General features: G+C 42.7%; 1 protein-coding gene across 2 annotated transcripts in view; it reads left to right on the plus strand.

The window, feature by feature from the left end:
- LOC8034021 (protein kinase C-binding protein 1) overlaps nt 1-12,085 on the plus strand; it is a 60,286-nt gene that overhangs the window by 37,542 nt on the left and 10,659 nt on the right. For both annotated transcript variants that reach the window (XM_040211042.1, XM_029987620.4), the window contains exons 5-11: nt 746-838; nt 966-1,053; nt 2,378-2,508; nt 3,062-3,121; nt 8,313-8,368; nt 11,237-11,444; nt 11,553-11,613. In XM_040211042.1, the coding sequence (XP_040066976.1) occupies nt 746-838; nt 966-1,053; nt 2,378-2,508; nt 3,062-3,121; nt 8,313-8,368; nt 11,237-11,444; nt 11,553-11,613 (697 nt within the window). The remainder of the gene's footprint in view (nt 1-745; nt 839-965; nt 1,054-2,377; nt 2,509-3,061; nt 3,122-8,312; nt 8,369-11,236; nt 11,445-11,552; nt 11,614-12,085) is intronic.

The raw sequence follows: 12,085 nt of genomic DNA on the forward strand, positions 1-12,085 counted from the left end.
CTAAGAAAGCTCCAAATGAACACTGCCACATACCAGGAAAGGTAGTAGCCGGGACGAGTTATGTGAAGTTTGGTCTTCTGGAGAAGAAAGATGCCAGCGGGCAGCACTTGATTGCTGGGCCTGTCCTGATAAAGGTGCATTTTTCTGTGTCCAGCATGTCTTGTCCTTCTTACGAGTGAGCAGAAAGTACCGATACCCACAAACGTCTGTGATACGTCTGTAGGGATCGGCTGGACTGGCTGGCAGTAATGAGAGTGTTGGAGGAGCTTATGGCACATTCTTAGCTAGTTTCCGACTATAGTGAATTGTATGCAGTGTGACTTGGTTGACGCAAACATGACGTCGGCGCTTTCTCATGTTTTCATCAAACGGTATTCACAAACACCATCTTGTACCTTCCAAGTTGCCCAGGACAAGCACATTTGACGATGCTACCAGTTTTTATGTCGGATCTGTGAAAAGAAAGGAGGGAATGGCAGCGCGTCCCTTGAAATGCAGGACCCTCGCATTCGCTGGAATGAAGTCACTGCGAACAAACAAGATTTTATCTCAGCGTCACCCTTCTGCAGTCATTCAAAACACAATACCTATGTCTCCTTCTCAAAGTTGCTACTGTGTCTGAAACAGCGGCGCCGCTCACATTTTGTATTGCTACTGCCTTTGCCAAAATAGTGCAAGGAGAGACCGTCTTTTTTTTTATGTCAAGGTTGGTGTTTTTTGACGTTTGAATTTTATCCCGTTGCAGCACGAAGCCTTCTTGAAGCCAGTGTGCACAAAGACATACCCCAATTACACTGATTATGTCAGCCATCCATTTGACCTCAGCATCTTGGAAAAGGTGAGCTCCCTTTGGACTGCTTCAGACAGGCGAATGAAATTTGCTGTGCTCGCTGTACCAAACTCCTGTGCTATTCAATGGGAGCATGACCAATGAACTTCCTGGTTTTTTTTTATCTTCTTTTCAGAATGTCAGGTGGAAACACTATGGCTGCACGGAGTCATTTCTCAGTGATGCCCGGTGGATCTATCACAACTGTATTATATTTAACGGATGTGAGTTGCATTTGACTTTCATGCACTTGTTGCACACTTTGCTATGTCTCTGTGGGCATTCGTAAGAAAGAACGATAAGAAGGTAATCTTTTGTGTAATCGAGTCTCTTTTCTTCCTTTCTTCACTGCCCTCGGAGACAAAGAGAGGACGAAGCTATGATCTGTCTTGCGGAAGTTAGAGATGTTGTTTCAACCTTTAAGATTGATCCTAACAGATAATTGCGGCTTTAAAGGGATACTGAACCGAAATTTGGATTTTGCAAAATAAGGCCGCAGAAGCGTTGGACGGGACGCTACGAACTCCACAACATCATTCATACTTCGATATCTCAAACGGATGGCCATACTTTTGGAAAAGAGGGGCGCGATCAAGCGGGGGCTATGACGTCATGGTGTCCTGGAACATTTGAGAATGAGGGGAAGTGGCCTCGCTTCTCTCCTCCTCGCTTCGGTTCACCAGCTCGACGGGACGTAGCGAGGAGGAGAGGGAATGGGGAATCGTGGGACGTGACTTGTCTTGTCGACCTCGTTGGCCGTGTTCAATGGCGCACTTCTTTTCCAAAAATACGGCGATCCGTTGGAGATATCGCTATATGAGTGCTCTTTATGGGTTTTGCAGCATCCCGCCTATCAGTCCAGCCTTGTTTTCTGAGCTCGGAATTTCGGTTCAGTATCTTTTTAAATGGACACTGACAGGGTATTTATGCTCGCCAAGGTTTTTATTCGTACATTACATATGAGAGCCCAACTACCCAGAACACAATTTGCGGCTCAAAATTGGTTTTCTTTCCGCCTGAAAACCGCCGATCGAAAACTGGTTGGTTTGAGTCGCGTTCACTCTCTTCTCCGTGGTCACGTGCTGTTTGCTATGGTTTAGACATAACCACCAAAGATAATCGAAGTCGTGGGTCATTGAAGACATGCAACCAATGTTAAAAATAGAAACAAAATGCGATACCTATTTTTGTGGGTTCTAAAAAAAACTGTAAATACGTTGACTGAAAAAAAAAAAAATGTTGCACAGCCGCGTGATTTTTTCCTCTACATTTCTTCTTCCTCTCTAGTCCAGTTTTTTTTTACTTTATTAAAAATATGCATGACGCTGTAGCAAAATATTGATTGGGTAGTTTTCTGACACCACAATAACTTGCCTAACAAAAAAAACAAAAAAAATACATTTTTGAGGAGTGTCGTGTGCCTTTAATTTCCCACTTTCGTGTTAAGGTTTAGGCCTTTATGTAGCACTTTCATTAAAAACTAGTTGTTCTAACTCTTTAGTGCTGTGTGTACGAAGTTTGTTTTCTTAAAGTACCCTCGCTTCACAGACAACCACAAGCTGTCCATGAGCGCCAAGGTGCTCATGAAAGTGTGCAAGCAGGAAATGGAGGAGATCGAGGTGTGCCCAGACTGCTACAAGAACGCCAACACCCACGACTCGTGGTTCACCGAGCCATGCGTAAGGGCCTTGCTGTAGTGTGCTTCAACTAGGGGCTACGTTGGCCATACTCACGTCGTGCTTTGCTTTGCACGTCGTGAGTATGTAGTTGCCTGGTCGAGCATTTTGCTACTAGTTCCAGACTTCGGCCACCATTGCAGATTTGCCTCAGTACATTCTCAACAGGGCCATGCATAGTTCGGATTGTAAACCTCCACAGGAAGCAGTCAAATGAATGTAAAGTTTGTAAGACATATAAAGAAAGCTCACTCCACAGTTTCTTTTTTTCTTTTTCTCGAGCAAGGGCCCTATTTTACGTGGAAGGTGGCCCTTGCTTGAATGGGCTTTTGAGTTGACAGCCCCCTATGTGAAACATTCTGCCTCAGATTTGCGAGCCAAGGCTCGTGAGGAATTCAAGGTGTACAATGAGGTAACTTATGATCATCACGCTTTTAAAAACTTGGGAGGAGGAAAAATTGAAACAGAAGAGGAAGACTTTTTTTTTTTTTTGTCTAACTTAGAGTTGCTTGGCATTTGTTCGTATTTTTTGTCACCTCCTTTTTCTTTTCTGCAGAGAAGGCCACATCTTCTTGTGTGGGCAAAGTTGAAGGGATTCCCATTTTGGCCCGCAAAGGTATGTTCTCAGAATCTACTTTTTCTGTTTATGTCCAGTTTCGCATGATTCGTAGACGGAGCTGCGTAACTCTAAAGTCATTGACAGGTTGAGAATGGCAGGGCGTTTCTTTCGATTGTCTGGCCTCCAACACGCATCGATTGCCTTTGGCTGTGCGTGCAATAGTGATGCAAAGCTATAAAATAAATTTACTATTGATACTGTCAAATATTTTTCTAAAACAATTGGTGGTGTCAAAAACTATTGATAGTCGACTACCAATAGTTGGCTATGGATAGTACTATCGATAGTTGGCTATCGGTCCAGACTCAACTCTAAAAACAAAACTATCAAGTGACAAGAACTAAAAACTACTACTCAAAAAGATGATGACAGATATGTACGGACAAACATTGTGGGGCTCTGGGCAAAACATGGAAAAGAAAGGAAACTAAGCATAAAGTTGCACTGTCATACAATTAATTTAGAGATAAAACAGAAATGGTGTTTTGCTACTTTTCCCAGGCACATATTCTGTATATTCCCGAGCTTCAGGTATCGGGCTTTGCACTGTAGTATGCCCGCATTTGTAAAAATAACAAGTACATAGAGTATTTTTTTTTTTGTCTCGAAGTTGGGAAAACACTTCCTGAAGACGTTTATCATCCGAGTTCGTCACAAGTTTGTTTTGCTCTTCTGTTTCTTTTATTATTCAATTGTCATGTATTACCTTACATAGTTTTGACCACTGACAAGTGAAAATAGGTGCTCTGCTGATCATTCACTGCTAATTCTTGGAAATCGTGGATTAGTTGTTGACAAAAACAGATTAAGCTTATTTGTCGTGGCATGCTGCCACTTTTTGTTTGGTTCAATTTTGGCTGGTTTTGATAATGGTGGATGGTAAATTATCTACCTATTGGTATAAAATACAACTTCAAATGATAGAACCCTTCACATAATGTATAAGTAAATATTTCTGAGTCAATAGTTGTAACAAATTTTGTTACGAACACTTCAAATTGAACATTCTCGGATAGAAAGTGTATACCATGCCGACATGTTTGGTTACTGATGCTTTTATTTTTTCCATTTTTCAAATGCAATGTGTTTGAGAACTTAACCTTAACCCCTTGCCTACTAATAACGAGTGTCGCTCGTGCCGCCATTCACGGACCATAAAACCCGACCACGAGTGTGACTCGTGTTTCGGTTTCAGAGCTTGTTTTGTGAGCTCTGCGGCAGATGGCAGCACTACCCCTGTTGCTCCTGTTTACCTTGGGTTCTTTTCTTGTTTGCTTTGCCTTTTGACAGAGAGAGGGCACTCCATTGACAAAAAATAAGCGCACTATTGTAAGCAAGCGTGCCAAAAATATGTCTTCGGCGCGGAGGTCTGCTTTGGCGGACGAAGATATACAAAGACGTCTTTTTGAAAGTGATGAATGCGCCAGTATTTCTGACGACGAATCCTGCTGCCTTTCCGATTACTCGGAATCCGATGAGAGTTCAACCGACTGTGAGAAAAGTGTTGAAAACGATGCGAATCCTGGAAGCATTTCATCGACTTCGGCGTCTGCACGTCAGTGGAACTGGGAGAAGAGGGACAACCAGCCTGCTCAGTTCACCTTTGTAGAAACTTCAGGTGTGTCAGCAAGGGTTCAACGCAGTCTTGGTGAGAAGACAAGCGCCTTGTCGACCTTTTCCGTGTTTGCAAGTCATGATTTTTGGGCGTCTGTCTCTGCCGAGACAAATCGCTACGCCGAACAAGAGATGGGCGATGAGGATCGTCCCAAGAAATGCTATGAGGAGCAATGGTTTGACACCACTCCGGATGAGATAAAGGCATACTTTGCCTTGTGCATCATTATGACGCAAGTGAAAAAATGAACTGGTCCAAGAGGTCCATAGTGGAGACCCCAATGTTCGGCAAAACAATGTCCTATGTGAGGTTTCTGCTAATCTCTCGATTTCTATCATACTGTGAAGAACTACTGAAGAAGAGGAGACGACCAGAAGTCCTGGTATAGAGCAGGAGACTACGCCTGAAAGCCAAGGAAACGTTTTTCTTTATTTTGACGCAAATTGCTTGATTTAAATAAAGCTTTCTGTACGATCTTTAAAGAAAAAAAATGAGTAGGCAAGGGGTTAAATGGATTATTTTCATTAAGTTTGAAAACGTAATGTTAAATGGATTTACTGTTTTTTTTTTTTCTTTCACGCAACCTGTTTGGACTTTTTTTTTTCTTTCATGCAACCTGTCTGGTGGAAAACAAAAAGGTACACTTATCTTTTCATTTGAATAAAGTCATGTCCCCATATTTTTGCATGCAATCACCATTGCCAGCATCACATTCAAGCAGTTTTTTTATTCATGAGTTGTCAAAATTAATTATAAAGAGCTGCAAAGAAATTTTAATCTTTCAGATCAAACTCTGTCTATAAAAAACAAAGTGCTAACACCCGGAAAGCCATCTAGGAACAGCAAAAAAACTTTGACAACCTATCAAGAAAAATATTGATATTTCATTGTCAATAGCTTTTAGTCCAAGTTTTGCTATGGTATACAATCAATATTTTTTGATAGTTTAATGCCAGTAGCTACTAAGGAGCGTTTTCACAGTTTTCCGATAGTTTTCCAATAGCATATGGAGAAACAGCACAAAAAGGACGGGACACAAAGTAGAAGAAGGACACAGGACATACGCTAACAACCAGAGGTTTACTAGAACTTCCACGCACGCACAGTGGGACGCGCAAGCACAAGCTCTTCTTTCTCTTTCGCAAGAGATAAATGCTAATAAAGAAAGAAACTTTGAAAAATACGAGAGGAAAAGGAAAATAAACTCCTACAGCGGCACTAGAAGGGCGCTGTGAAACGCGTGACCAAAATAAATAATAAAAAAAAAAGCAGTTTGTGCCTTGTGTCAAGGAAGTCATCTACGAGGTCCCTCTCAGCTGTGGTAGAGTCTACTTGGGACAGACTGGTCGCTGTTTGAACGATAGGCTGCATGGGCACGCGGCCTCGCTCGGCAGTGTTCACGGTTCCTATCCCCACGGTTCTCATTCACGGTTCCCAGGGATTCTGGGTGTTCCCCTGTGTTGGACAACACAAAGGTGGTGGGACGCATGAGGGGCAAGTTGGAGAGAGAGAGATCACGGAAGCGGCGCGTACACTTGCCTGTGGACCAGATCACTGCATTAGTGTCGAGTCAGTGCATCTGACCAACAGGGAATTGCAATTTCTTAATTGTGACCGTCCTTAGTATACTGTCACATGAGATCTAAAGGTCTGCCTACACCCCACGTTATGCGAACGTGGGGTGTACGCAGCGCAAGATCTTATCCTTTTCTCGTGCCGCTGTCAGAATTCTTTTACGGCGGAGCTGTTAAGGGCTAGGTTCCCGAGGATCGTGTCCGATACAAAACACTTGTCGACAAAAAATCGCCTCTGGGCAGCTACCGCCCTCTATAAGCGACGACGGCAAGCACACAACCTGTATGGTTGCCACCGTCGCACGTAGATTGCGCCAACCTTTCCAGCTATCATAGAAGAATGGATAGTTGGGTGGCACCATTGGTGGGAATTCATCGTAGGAAACAGCGCAAAAAACAGACAACAACAAAGAAGAAGCACACGTAATGAGTGCAGCGCTTGTCACGTGTGTTTCTTCATCCTCGCCTATTTTGCGCGCTCTTATCAGTTTCGGTTTGGACTTAGGATGGGTCGGCTGCGCACCCTTTTAAGGAAAGATGACTAACTGCGGAAGGAGCGGCGACGTACGCAGCAGCGCGAATGGGTCCGTAACCGCCGCAAAGCCGGTGTCGCCTCGACTTTCACTGCGTCAAGCGCTTCAGATTCCCTTGCCAAAGAAGAGCACATCGCTCGCCTGGAAAGCCGCTGCCGAGAACAGAACCAGCGATGTAAAGGGCGCCGGCGGGCCAATGCCACGGCCAACAATCGTGCCACGGAGGTCAAGCGCAAGCGCGAGGCCTGGCGACGACTGCACTCCACGCCGGCTGAACAGTTTTTGGGCGCGACGGCAATGTTCCGGAGGGAGTTCGTGGATTACCCGTTTGGCATCACGTGCGCGTGTGCGATCGACTCTGGGTCGCCGGAGACATATCCTCGATCGACGGTGGGTCGGACGAGAAGAAGCGGGAAGCGGGCACGTGCGCGTTGCGGCTGTGTATCAAGTAGAGCTCCGGTGGTCTTCCTTCTTCACGATAGTGGAAAAGCTGAACGTTTTTATTATTTATTTTGGTCACGCGTTTGGCAACGTCCTTCTAGTGCTACTGTAAGAGTTTCTTTTCCTTGTCTTCTCATATTTTTCAAAGTTTCTTTCTTTATTAGCATTTATCTCTTTCAAAAAAGAAAGAAGAGCTTGTACTTGCGCGCGTGGAAGTTCTAGTAAACCTTTGGTTGTTAGTCAGCGTATGTCCTGTGTCCTTCTTCTACTTTGTGTCCCGTCATTTTTGCGCTGTTTCTCAATATGTCGTCCAGCCCAGCAAGCTATCCTGTTACAGTACTTTTCCCATAGGCTTTAGATAGTTCCTCAAGCATTATGCAAAACTCCGTAATTGCAGTTGCATTTTTGTCCGAGCTTCACGACATTTCTCTGACGGACTCTTGACGTTCTCCGTCACCTAATAAGATACTATCAATAGCTTTATGGTTGTTGGCTATTGATAGTTTCACAACAGTCGACAATCGAGAGTTTTGCAATAGTCAACAATTGATAACATACTATCGATAGATTGACAATTGTCGACTATTGATAGTTTCACGATAGTCGATTACCAATACGACTATCGATAGTTTTTTTCACTATTGACAGTTAGATGTTGCTTTCACTATGAATAGTATTGATACCATACTTTAGATAGTTCTGCATTGCTAGTTAGCATGCACGCTCAAGGCGCACAATACACCAAAGTATTATCGAAGGTAAGAAGCTCAAGCTAGAGGCGAGACAACTGAAACTCTTCCCTGTCAGTCTCATTCTGTGAGTGACTATTGTACAAGTTGTCTTACTACATTTCTTGTCCGTCTATGTTTGTTTTTTTTGCTTTTTTGTTTTGCCTTTGTTGATGTAATAGTAAAACTAGACAAGGGCAAACACAAAGGGGTGGGGCTATGTTTGCTCCCCTTTTTGTCTAGGCTTTGGCTGTGACTAAAGTTTGTGTATTCATCTTTCTTGTTCTTTGGATGCAGGCTATGAGAGTACAGGACAGCAATATCGACGCAAGGTTTTTCGGCGCCCACGACAGGTCAGACATTCATTCCTTAGCATGGATTGTAATGGTCGTTACTAGTGTACCAACCTTTTTGTAACCCAAAGGCCGCGAGCTAGGCTCGAAGTAATTGTGTTGCTTGTTTGTTTAGACTGCGGGAAGTCGATCAGCCCCAGTGGGCGTTCAATGTCTTCATGCATCTAGATGAGAAATTTAGCCAGTGCAGTACTACTAGTGCTAGCCTGGGGCCTTTAACGTGCAACTCGCAGTAGTGATACACAAACAAGCTCGTCTGGAAGATTTTCCTTTTACAAGAAAGCATCTTTTTGGTCTTCACTGATTATGTCTACACAGGTGGTGACAAATCTAAAATGTCATCAGCTTTTACGTCGACAGGAGCTTCTGAGCCGTGAGCTATTTTTTTGTTCTGTATGTGGCAAGCACACCGGGTATTGTGTATCATTTGCCCGTTTTGCAACATACCCAAGAAAAAAAAGCTCATATTCTTGGACCAATGCCAGGTCAAGAGGAAATATGCCCATGTGGTTGGAGCCGGAAAGATTGGACATAATCACTAATTACAGTATAATTTCATGCTTCATGTAAATTGTAGCCTCACTGAAAGCAAAGGTACTTTAAAGAAAAAAAACTGCATCACTTTCTTTTTAAATTATTGTTAGGGGTAATAATAAATAAAAAGTGACATTTTAAGGCACCTTGTGTGGTCTCTCTGAGCAAGATCCCTAAGCAGCTTCAATTGTTCTTGGCGAAGTGAAAAAGCGTTAAATGTTCATAATCTCGAGTTTCAGCAGTACATCTTCATCGCGAGCACTTTGCAGTGGAAAACATGTTGGCGTGAGCTCTCTTGCTTTGCAGGTGCTGTATTTTCCTGTGACTAACACATTCCAGGAATAGTAATGTCACCTCTTAGGTACAACAATGAGGGAAGGAGGATTAGTGCAAGAAATCAGAAGGAGCCTTCAAAATGGAGTATTGGCCACAGAGCATAGTGTCGTCTAAGCGGAGATGCATCGCCTATTTGCCTCGGGATTGAACTGTGTCACCACCGTGCTGTTGAAATTATTAACATGCGAAAGTGGGGATGCCGCCTTGTGTCGTCTGCTACGGGCGCACATTCAGAACTGTGGATCTCAACGACGCACGCTCGTTTCTGGCTGAGCTGGACCCTCCCTATTATACGCTTGTTTTTTGTTGTTGTCTCTTCTTGCTAAAGTTTGTGTTCTATCGTTTCACGCGTGAAAATTCAGCAATGCGATAAATATTAAGTCGAATGCTTTCATAATCTTAGTGCTGTTGTATGTAGAACCTCTGATCCTACATAATTTTGTTGTCCCACTTGATCCATACCTTTCGTAGTACATTGAATGCTGATTGGAGCTGATGGTTGATTAAAAAAATTAACCCAACTGATCGCCACCCTTCTTTAATAGAGTAATCAATGGATAAATTCGTTAGTTGATTTTTCTCCAGTCATATTACATGAAAGACATTAAAACCACAAATTGTTTTACTATTTTTGTTATGTCATAAATTGCATATTGCAGTCGCATTTCGAACTTTGCATTGTGACGCCTACGAAATATGAACTCGGGAAGCCTTTTAAAGTGAGGTCATTTTTAAGTTATTATTTAAGCAGTATAATTACCCTCAGTGGCAATCACAAGCATGTAAAAGTGGTTTACTGTGAAATACTGTGCCCTAAAATAAATAAAAACCATAAAAACATAAAAGTGTTTCTTTTTTTTTTATTAAATGTTTTGCACACTACTTTAACTAGACGGCAAAAAAAAAAAATCATAATTAATGCATTACTTGAATAATCTGAAGGTTAATCTATGAACTGCCCAGTCCCGGTATGCGTTGGGTTAGGTTGCGGGGTAAGCGCTGTGACCAATGCTGTCTGTGTCATGGTGCGGTTCATTTGTTGGAGTTGCAGAGTCTACTACTTTTGAGTAGATGATTTGGCAAGAAATATATGACATTATCCTCTTGACGTCCGCGGCCCTCCCCAAGAAAATTGAAGCGGGTGAGCCCACACTGCCGTGAAAAGCGTCTAATAACACACACCCTGCCGCATTGCTCGGTTACACTCGTTTATTCTACTTGTGGCATATATTGGAACAGTTTGTTTCACTTGTTGCAGTTGTCTTGCCAACGAACAGTTTGCATATCGTAACTAGAAGAGGCACACTGTCCTCACCGCAAGGTAGTACATAGAACTGCTCCGACTCTGAAAAACCCTACACCATGGCACAGTAAAGGGAAACCTTGACTGCAGCAGAACTTTCTTACACATAAAAGCTAGCAATAGCCCTACCAATTCCAATACAGCACTAACTTCTTTCAATGCAAAATATTTATTATAATGCAAAAAATTAAAGTTACTAAGGAAAAAAAAGATACATAGAACCTGCGATTCCACAACCCACAGTACCAGTGTTATGTAAGATTCGGGTTAGAATTTCTTGTTTTGTTGGATTTCCACGCAGTTAAACCGTTACATCTCTTTAAAAAAAACAACTAATACTTAACATGGATAGCGCGGTTCACCCGGAAGCAGACATCTTTATGATGCCCCACAAATTTCTCTTATTTGAAGCTGTGTCTTTATTTCTACTGATTGAAATGCAAGATGTTAGAAGATAAATAAAATGCTTGCTTATTTTAGATGTGATGGGCACTTCTAGCCTGGTGCAATGACAGTAGCTGACAAGTTGTCTTATCTCTGTTGTGTGTGTGGTGTGATTTTCTCCAAAAAAAACTGATTGATGTTTCGAGAAAAAAAAAATTATTGATGTAATTGTTTACTTTGAAACTATTCTATCGCAGAATAAAGTTGGATGTGTGGACGATCTGAAAATTGGAGGGAAATGTTGTTTCCAGGGCGTGGGTGCCGATGAACCAGTGCTTCCTGCTCTCCAAGGAATCCCCCACCGAGATCAAGAACAGAAAGAAAGGTCTCCAGAACGCCGTGGAAGAGCTCGAGATCTACATTCAAAAGTACAAGGAGAAGTATGGCGAGTACAGCTACAGCGTCATCCGGACACCCGTGACTCTCCAAGACTTCAACAACACGCCAACCGCAGAAAAGGTATGCTCAGCACAAAACCCTCCTGCCGAGGTGTGAGCTTGCTACGGACTCGAAAGCTTAATGTATGAAAAAAATCTCCAACTTTTTCTTTTTTTTTTTTTTTTGCAGAAAACATTTGGTGGCCTTTGCAGCTCTCCAACGACATCTGATGACAAGGAGCTGAATTCAGGTATACTGCGAGGTTTTGTTTCCTTGCAGAAAAATGTATGACTGGAAGGTTGTATTGTGTCTATTAATTTCGTATAATTATGCTGGTGAAGCATGGATTACCTGTAGGAGGTACAACAGCAGCTTTGCTCAAGGCTCTTTGGCTGAGGCTAATTTCGTGAGCACAGTTGAGCAAACAAACTACCGTAAAATCCCGAGAGATGCCCCACCCTTGAAAGATAATTCACCCCTATTGTTGGCTTGATTTGCCATTTTCTTTTAAATAGCGAAATATAGCCCACTCCTAGCAATCGCATAGTTGGGATCAATGATGACCTCGGCTTAAATGCATCTAGTTAGCTATGGAAAAAGTAAAAAGAAAAAGGCTTAACTCCTATGAAAACGCAGCTGAAGCCACCGGTCTTCAAGCAATAGGGCGCCCTATGGTTTGAAGACCGGTGGCGGGAGTTAAGCCTTTTTCTTTTTTTACTTTT

This window comes from Ixodes scapularis, unplaced genomic scaffold (genome assembly GCF_016920785.2).
Source record: "Ixodes scapularis isolate PalLabHiFi unplaced genomic scaffold, ASM1692078v2 PGA_scaffold2__306_contigs__length_199485367, whole genome shotgun sequence".
In the NCBI taxonomy this organism is placed as follows: Eukaryota; Metazoa; Arthropoda; class Arachnida; order Ixodida; family Ixodidae; genus Ixodes; species Ixodes scapularis.